Source organism: Dreissena polymorpha, chromosome 1, assembly GCF_020536995.1.
Source record: "Dreissena polymorpha isolate Duluth1 chromosome 1, UMN_Dpol_1.0, whole genome shotgun sequence".
Lineage (NCBI taxonomy): Eukaryota > Metazoa > Mollusca > Bivalvia > Myida > Dreissenidae > Dreissena > Dreissena polymorpha.
Genome location: NC_068355.1, coordinates 101,418,681 through 101,428,300, shown reverse-complemented (window position 1 = coordinate 101,428,300; position 9,620 = coordinate 101,418,681). Strand labels below are relative to the sequence as shown.

At 37.7% G+C, this 9,620-nt stretch overlaps 1 protein-coding gene across 1 annotated transcript; it reads right to left on the bottom strand.

Annotated features, from left to right (window-relative positions):
- Window positions 1-1,880: 1,880 nt before the first annotated feature.
- LOC127842924 (vitamin D3 receptor-like) lies at window positions 1,881-7,939 on the bottom strand. The gene is made up of 2 exons (XM_052372728.1): window positions 7,714-7,939; window positions 1,881-3,876 (listed from the first exon to the last, which is right to left on the bottom strand). Exon 2 carries the CDS (start codon window positions 3,872-3,874, stop codon window positions 2,081-2,083), a length of 1,794 nt encoding a protein of 597 aa, XP_052228688.1. The 5' UTR covers window positions 3,875-3,876; window positions 7,714-7,939; the 3' UTR covers window positions 1,881-2,080.
- Between the last annotated feature and the right edge of the window lie 1,681 nt (window positions 7,940-9,620).

Below are 9,620 nucleotides of genomic sequence, written 5' to 3'. Positions count from 1 at the left end.
CGTCTAGAAAAAAGGCCTTGGCAAACAGCGTAGACCCAGATGAGACGCCGCATGATGCGTCGTCTCATCAGGGTCCGCGCTGTTTGCTTAAAGGTGTTTCTGTAAGAAATATTCTAAATATAGAAATAAATATACTAGGCATCCTTATTTTTTTTAATAAATGGATCCAATTTAGAAGGATCGGAAAGTCCACTAGGCATAAATGGGTAAAGACAATCGGGCACGGAAATCTTACGGACAGACGGACGGCATAGGGCAGTTTTACGATAAGATACATATTGCAATATATCGAATGATAAATTATATTGTTCCCGTAACGTTTACCTCAAGTGTTAATAGCGACAATTGTGTTCTAATGTTTGTGTGGAGTGAACTTGCGTTATCATTCATGTAGGTCATGTTTTTATGTCATTTAGATATTAATTCATATTTTATATGCATGGACACTTGCAGATGTATATTCTGTCTATACATAAGCAATGCATACGCACACGATAAAGTTCACACACTATCGTTTACCGGTATATAACATTGGATATTTAATCTAACTTATCACTGCAATGTTTGGTTATGAATAATATTGTCTATTAATGTTAACAGCGGACCGGTTCACTTCGATAAGATTAAATATCCAGGATTAAGCATGTCCGATCGAGAACGATAGCAAATATTGTGCATTATGTTAGAGTCTGCATAAAACAAGGATTGTGCACTGTCCGATTACGCTTGAAAGCAATGTGCAATGTATACTTAAAATATAGTTCGTTTCACGAATTCCTAGTTATCCGCAATTGATAATGAAACAATTAATGTATAGGAACACTTATTTTCGTTGATTAGAACCATTTATTGGAACCCGTATTTCCAAAATCAGTTAGTTTAAATGCCAAGACGCATACATGTATTTAAAGGACCTTAAACAAAACATAATATAAATGACATTTTCATGTTAAATCGCATGCTCATTACAGAGGTCCGTTATTAATATATAGTTTCTAGTACAATATTATGCTTCGCTGAGCATAACAATGCATTTAATAACAATAGGTCCTAAATGCTCTTAATCGCTCAATTTAGACATATAGATAACAACTCAAAGGATTTGGAAAATTGTGAATGGCAAAATAAGTTATCGCCATATAAGTCAAAATAATTATAGTGACCCCTTGGTGTGGCCAGTTTTGCCCCCAGGGAAAAGATTTTAAGAAACTATCTGTAAAACATACAGACGATGTTCCATGCTAAATACCAAACCTCTCGGCTTTGAAATGTCAGAAAAGAGTTTTACTGTATAGAACATGTTACCACCTAGGCGCGACCAATATTGACTTTTGAGTATACTTGGAACACATTTTGTAAAGTACAATTATTCGATGTTACACACAAAATATAAAACCACTTCACTTTCATTAAAAAGTGTTGTTTTTTTTACTTTAAGTCTTTATGAATAATGTGACCCCTGGGGCTTTGCCAGTTTTGACAATTGGATTGGTTTCATTTCAAAAATCTATTTTGTTCCAGGTATGAACCTATATTCCAATATTGCCTCGATGAAAATCAAACAGAACATCAGCGACAAAGCAATTTCGCATAATTACATTCTTATTGGCTGGCTTTCATGAAGAAAGTTAAATATAATTTATTCTTCATGCAATATGTATATTGAATGTATATTTAGAACACTTACTTTAAAGCTTTTGAAGGCGCACAATCAAAGTCATTACAGAGTGTGTTAAAGTGTTCAGAAAGACGCTTGCTTACTGAAATTATTAAAAGTTTATATCCCGAGTGTTGAACCTGTACTTGTCGCGTGTTTTTTCTGTATGAACCGACAAGCAAGCTTATGGATCAAAACATTCAATAACAAGGTGGAGATCCCGTAAATTTCACAAATTCTATTGCATATAACTTTGTTGACTGAAAGAATGTGCAACACAGAAACAGTGCAAGTTCACTCGAATAGTCTTCGGATTTCACGTCAAAGACACCCATTCATCAGAATGAAAATGCGAAATTTGAGCTTTCATGAAATAATTACAAAAATACATTTGATCAAAAGCACCAAACCTATTGTCAATTTTCACCAGTCGTCTGCTAGAAAGTCCTTCACCATGGGAACGTGCTCCACGATTACGTCATCCTTGCAGAGTTGTTTGTATTCCCGCCAGTACAGTTCCGTAACGTCACGGAGATAAACGAGGCAGTCTACAAACTTCGCGAATCTCCGACCTGCGTTCTTTCCGACTGTACGATCAAGTTGAAAACGAATGAGCTCCGACACAATGTACCGCATCTTGTCGACATATTCCGGATTTTCCAGCTTACATCTATCCGTGAATACAATGGTCAACGACACAAGTAATGCCTTTTCTTCCTTAGTCAGCTCGAGTTTTTGTATTCTGTGATACGCATTTGTGATATGGCGAATAAGCGAGCTTGAAAAGAATTTGTCAGCTATTTCTTCGACATGATACGCCACGCCATTTCTGGCTAAGAATATATCGCATTCAGCGTCATATCCCTCGTGCATCAGCGTTATGAAGAAATCACTCCTTGACGCATTGAGCAGGTTTGACTGGTCACGTGATTCTAGTTTCTTAAAACCTGGAATGGTTTTCGCAAAGCTGTAGTACCGCTCGGAAATGCGCTTGATTTTTAAGACGTATTCTTTAAATATTTTGATTCTGTCGTCGACGTCTATACCATGGTCTTTAAGGTATTTGTAACATTCGTCTCGCGGTATTGACTTCATTTCGCTGTACAGTTGGAGCTTAGACTTGTACTTTTCATGGTGGTATTTTATGACGGTGTCGATGTCACTTTTAGTCACGATTGATGGTCCGTATGGCTTTATTTCCTCCATAGCAGAGACGAGCTCTTCGATTATCGCTTCCGGTGACATGTCGTCAGGTATGAAATCCTGCAGCGTGTTGCAATTGTTCTTACTTCCGCTATACGTGTGGTCGAACTGAAAAGGGCCTGCTACATCTTTTATGGCATCTTTCTTTCCCCTCTCATTTCGCTCCTTGCCCTCTAGAACGTTCACTTTCTTTATTGTCTCCGTGCGTCGGGATAGAGAATATCGTCCCAATTTTGAATTCTCCTTTGACATTCCAAGTTCAAGGCACTTTTTAAGGCGACACCCAGAGCAATTTTCGCGGTTTTTATTCACCACTTTACAGTTACCTCCCCTGGTACACTTGTACTCTTCGTTTCTAATTATAAAACGTCGGAAAAACCCCTTGCAAGCCTCGCAACTGTTAACCCCGTAATGAAGCCCGGAGGCGTTGCCCCCGCAAACAGCACATGGGGGAAACTTGAGCGCTTTCGACGCAGGCTTCTCTGGAATAATTTCAGAGGTAACATCAGCAAGGAGAATCGGTTTGTGATGCACTTTCATTTGAGATGATCGCCGTGGTAGCACAAAGTCAGAATTCAGCGTTTTATTTGATTTCAAGCGTCGACATCTTTTAGAAGGTTTAATAGAAATAGCATCGCTCGATGTAGTTTTGTTTGAATCGCTCCTTTTTGTTTGCAAGAGTTGTCTGAGTGACATCACATCCGCTCTTTGCGATGACCGTTCATACGCAAGTTCAGAAGTCGTGTCGTTGCAAGCGTTCATGACGTCGAAATCATCACACGGGATCGGCGAAAATGGCGTCGGATCGATCAACGGGGCCATAATGTCGATAAGATCGTGATTGTTTTCTAGCAGAGAAAGACCAAAGAGTTCGTCGTCATTTTCGTCTGCTAGAAGGCCGATGAAGCTGTCGTCTGCAGTTAGAATTGAGTCTTCTGATACCATAATAGTGTCCATGCTGTGGTATGCATGGTCAAATGCCTGATTGTCGTCGAACAGCGGCAACAGATCCATTCCTGTAAAATTTAAAACAAAAATTGCGATTATATATATGAGTAGAATTAAAGACGGTATTACCAAAATCGTCCGGCATATGTATAATACAAAAGTATGCGTTCCAGTTTATAAAAATATGCATGCAGTCGTCCAGTAGCTTTTTGATAACCATATTCATCATATTAAAACATTTCCTCGAATAATAAAAGAACATTAAGTCCATTTGGACATAATCTACATGGAACTTACGTTATACATGTAAATGTCTATTAAATTAATCCGAACGTATCTTTAAAGAGGAAACAAAAACACTAACGCTGTAACCAGATATTTTTTTACTTTCTAACATAAAACGTTCTGGTTGAGAATGTTCGACCGTAAATATACATGTATGACTAAGTAAGCATAGTTTACATAAAAAGTTTATTAAAAGCGCACCTAAAATACAACGCATACATCTCTTTCGGGACTTTTAAGGCAACGTTAACAAATATGGTCCTTTTAGAAATACAGGACACTGCCTTGTTTAAATAATGTTATAACAAGTAATATTTAAACTTATCTCATTCCTAATAATTTCGTCCATAGAAATTCGTGTAAAACGTGTATAGCTTAGAAAAAACTGTTGGGGGGAAAAGGGAATAATAGGCAATCAATATTCTCCAATAAACTACACGTTCACTTTGGAAAATTTCATTTGAGGCAAGACAAACCAAATTACCGGAACATTTTGCAATACTTTTAAATCGCGATAGATTCGAACGTCAACAGGTCTTATGTTTCTCAGATACTTAATTAATGCAGACGGTGTAATGCGAGAGCATGTATTATATTCTTTGAGGTGACAACTCCCGCACGGACATAGGTTATACAAGACTCCAGCGATTGTTAGTTATTCAAAGCCTGCTAAGCTCAAAGGTAGGTCACGCGTTGCGTTCTCGAGATGACACTACTTAAGACCGTTTGCTGCCACCAACATCTTTAAGTTGGTTAATGTCGACCATCTCAGCTTTTCAGGAACATATCAATGTTTAATGGTACATCCAGATCTTTTACGGGTATCTGACGTTTAGTGAAAGTTTGTTAATCACTGCGTAACATACTCATACCGTTGTAAAGTAAAAAAATAGTCAACTAGTCAATGCGCTTAACGGCCCTGTAGGCTGCGGCCTACACTTTTCAGTATCGATAAAGTAATAAAACGATAATAATAATAATAATATAAGAAACGGCAAAGGACACGACACAGTGATGAACAGCAGACAACAGATCTATAACAAAACTGATTTAACTGGCATTTATTGCAAAATCCGTCAAATGATCTTTAGAGAAATCAATAAAAAGATATTTAATTTAAATCATAATTACAGTCTGAGAAACATATTAATTTTTTTGGAAATATTTAAGTATGCGGCCGAATCGACACTATATGTGTTTAATACGTTGTTAAAGCGGTTCAATAACCACTCCGTTAACTATTAGCACATACGCATGGTCATAAATCAATATGAAATAAACACGAAACATTATCGGTGGCTGAATTTGTATTAATATAATATAATTCACTTGCTAAAATTTGCACTGTATTGATATCACGGAACATCCTCGAGTGAACTTCTAATGTGCCAGGTGTTAAGCTTGATAGAAATGTTTCTTTTCTAGAATTAATAAAAACAGTGGTGGACTCTTAACTCAAATGAAAATGTGTTTTTATTTCACTTATTTAACTAAACCCGATTTATTATGAACGACAGCAAGTTAACACATGGTTCAAGTTTAAATTAATATGTATAGTTCACTAGCAAAAGATCCGCATTGTATTGATATCACGGAGCATCCTGGAATGAACTGCTTATGTGCCATGGGTTTATCTTTTCAATATAACTGTTTCTTTTCTAGCATTAACGAAAAAACAATCATGGTGGGATCTAAACCGAGTTATTTAAAAACAGAAGTGTGTTATTATTTCCCTTATTTAATTAAAAACCGGTTTATTATGAACGTCAGGAAGTAAACGAATCCCTACCCTATCTATATATGCTGTAACCGATAACCGGTACACAAAGTAAATATAATGTGATAAAATGAAGTTTACAGATAATGGAAGATAATATGTCAGTAAATGCAATCTCTCCGTACATATGCAACCGGTATCCTCTCCGTTAGCAAAAGCTTTCCGCATTTATGATGAATAATTTTGAATTAATTAAATCATATTAATTATAAAACAATCATCATACAGGTTAAGTATTTATCATGGGACCCGTTTATTCAATCAACATACATTATCAATACCATCATCATAATCGTCATCACCATCATCATCGTCGTCATCATCAGCAACAGCAGCAGCATCACTATCATCACCGCCCTCATCACCATCATCATAATTCCCTTCACTGGTCGGCCGTTAAGGTAAATAAGGGACGACGGCATAGAGATCCTCCTCCAGTCAGGTCTGTTGTGGGCTGCTGTGAGTAGCTCGTCCATGGGGAGGGGCGTCCATTCTGTCACATTGTCAATCCAGCTTTTCCCCTGACGGCCTCGACGGCGAACTTACTATAGCGCGCCCTGGGGCAGAATTTTGTACAGTGTGTTGTGCATGGTGAGTGTCCAAATCATTCAAATTTTATCATTTAATAGTCCCAATGTGAGTTCTTGTGTGCCAAAAAAATGCTGCTGTCGTGTTCTGGATGTACTCGTGTTGTATTGTGTTTCAGTTAAGATATGCGGAGAAACTTGTGTTCAATGGTCTGTATCCTGTATTCTATATCCGCGTGAAGTTTCCAGGTCTCGCAGCTGTACAGTGGGATGGAGACTTCAAGGTTGCAAGGTCAATTATTATTCGGACATCAGCGGTACTGGTGCCATCCTTGGACAGGTTTGTCCAAAGTTCATGAAACTCGTCGGATCCTCCAGCTCCTCGCCGTGTATGGTAATGTCTGCACATGTTTGCTCGGCTACTCACCATGATCTGCGACTTCTCATTGCTGACCTCGATCCCTTATTTGTTTGCACTTTTATTGAATGAGGTCTTGGAGTGCACTGCTGGTTCCAACCATGAAGGGTCTGCTGCCGATGGAGATGGTGATCTTGAAGGGTCTCCTGCATTATCTTCTAAAGGAACGGGGTCGCGGGGGGGGGGGGGGGGAGCAAACTTGTTAAATGTTGTTGTTTTAATCTTAATTCGTCACTCGAAATATGGTATTTAATACTGAAGTGGGTTACATAGGAACGCTCTTTGATGTCAGTCTGATTTTGATATTTTGTTACACTCGCTGTTCGGTGTAAGCGATATTAGCATTAACACGGACTGGAGGAGAACATCATCTAGATCCTCCGCAAGCCTTTTCCCCTCCTTATCGTTCTCATTCTCATCCATCAGCAACAGCTGATACATCTTAAGATGGTGATAATGACGTAAACGACGATATGGCAATGGGGTTGGCGAGGATGAAAATACACGGATTTGCTTTAAAAAATTACTCTACAATTCCGCAAATTAAAAAGGTTCTCACGTTTCCAAATGGGTTGCGAATCTATGTTTTCTGTACATTCGCATTACACTGGTCGATTTTAAAATAATGCGAAACATGCTGAAAAAAGCATATAAAACCGATTAATCTTGTATATTTATCCGTGAAATGTGAAAACATCCGGACCTGAGCGCCACCTCGGAAGTTACATTGGCTTATAATCGAAAACGAGGTGGCGCCCGTGATTTACAGCCGTTTTCAACGCACGTCCAGCGAAACCTTTTGGATTAGTTAATTGTGTCAATGCCTGTTATTTCATTAAACTTAGTAAATAAAAAGTTATTTTAGTAGTATAACTTCGAATGAAGAAAAGCCGATTACCTGTGTATACACTTTCCCGACGAATATTAACAAACTTCACTAATCTTTGTTTTAAGGCTGATGAAACGTGAAGCGACCAGTAATAACACTGTTCTTTCCTACACTGATAATCAGTTCACTTCTGTTTAAGAGTTGATATCATGAACAGCGAATCTGTGACATAGAAAATTTACCCGACGTTATCCAGCCGCGTATAGAGATGTGGTTGCACATAACTTTAAGAGGCACCTATAGAGCTCGAAACTATACATATATACTAGACAGTTGATGACCTTTAGTCTAGCCGTACTACGGACACAGTTTTCAGGTTATAAATGGACACATTGACCTGACAACACTGATCAGTTTGGTGACATGTTTAAAAGCATTCGCACATTAAAACCGGTAGAACGTTTAAAGTCTGTCAAAATGCATAAATTTCTTAAGTTGAAATGAAAAACAGCATCAAGTGTTCAAGCATTTTACTTGGGATTGTTTTTTAAGAAAACAACGAGAAAGGAATGTTCAAAAAGACTATTCACTAAACAAACTTAATGGTCAACCTTTAACAAAAGTCGTACGATATCTATGTAAGGTTAAAACGTCTGACTGAGACAGATTACCTTTTATAAGTTCTAGATTTTACCGGCCTCATTCTATAAATAGCTTCCACTCAATCGTGATACATCGGCTATCTCGGATTCCTCCGTAAGAGGAAATAATTTATGAAATAAATCGTCTGCTGATCCAGAGTGTATCACTTCGCAATCTGAACGCATCGGACAGTGGGCTACACCACACCGTCTCTCTGCAATCGCACATTCTCGGCCCTTTCCGTTAAACATCGGATAAGTACCTCGAAGGAGATAGTATGAATACACATTTCGGAAGCGGTATTGTGGTCTATCTACGCGGGCCTACGCGAATCAAAATTACATAGTAAAAACAAACATGGCCGGTTTTGCGAGTTGTTTACATTTTGCAAAGATGAAAATGGGGATTTTCTATGCTCTGAAGCCAGAGCAAGTACAAACTCTACAGGAATTATGGACGCCATCGTTGTTATTGTTTTTGTTGTTGTAACATTCTTAGAATGGTATCACGTGGGCGGACTACTTTCAACCCGTATTTCTCCCGAGTCCGATTAGGATAATCTGCGAGGGGTACCGAATGCGTCTCTCTGATGTACGTAGGCGGCCGGCATATTGGATTTGGAACTACTTTAGAAAACAAGATGGCGGCCTCATCGTAAAGAGGAAAAATTAAAATGTGTCTTTTAGCTCGTCTTTTTCTAGATAACATTCTTTAAGTAATAATTTAATGTAGATCTGTGAATTCCCACAACGTACTTAAAAACTTGTTAAAATTTAAAGATGCCATTACTGACATACTGAAACGAGTACTTATAGTATTGACATCGATGATCGAGTAAATTTAAAATTAAATCGACTGTTATCGTTATATTTTGAATTTTTGTTTGATACGAGGATTGCTTACATAAACTTGATAAAGTATGAAACACATCACTCATTGTATGAGTATGGATGGCCGAGTGGTCTAAACGGTAGACTTTTACTCCATGGGGTCAATGCTTCAAGCCCATTTGAGGGTTACTTTTATATTTTTATTCAATTTTATTATTGTTTTTTTATTGCAGCTTTTTAGATCCAATGTTTGCATTTATCAATATAGTTCTGGCTACCATAACTTTAAATGTCGCTTTTTTATGATTTTTGACTGGCGCGACTTTATACAGGTCTGTCAATACTATGTAAACTGTACGCTGAAGTTTCTTTAGCTATTATCAATATAGCATAGAGTCTATAATGAAAAAAATAATTTGGGGAGTTCTTATGTTATAGTTAGATTTTGTGACTTATCAATTTAAAGTATTTAATAACAAACTTCAATACATGTCTAATCTGTGA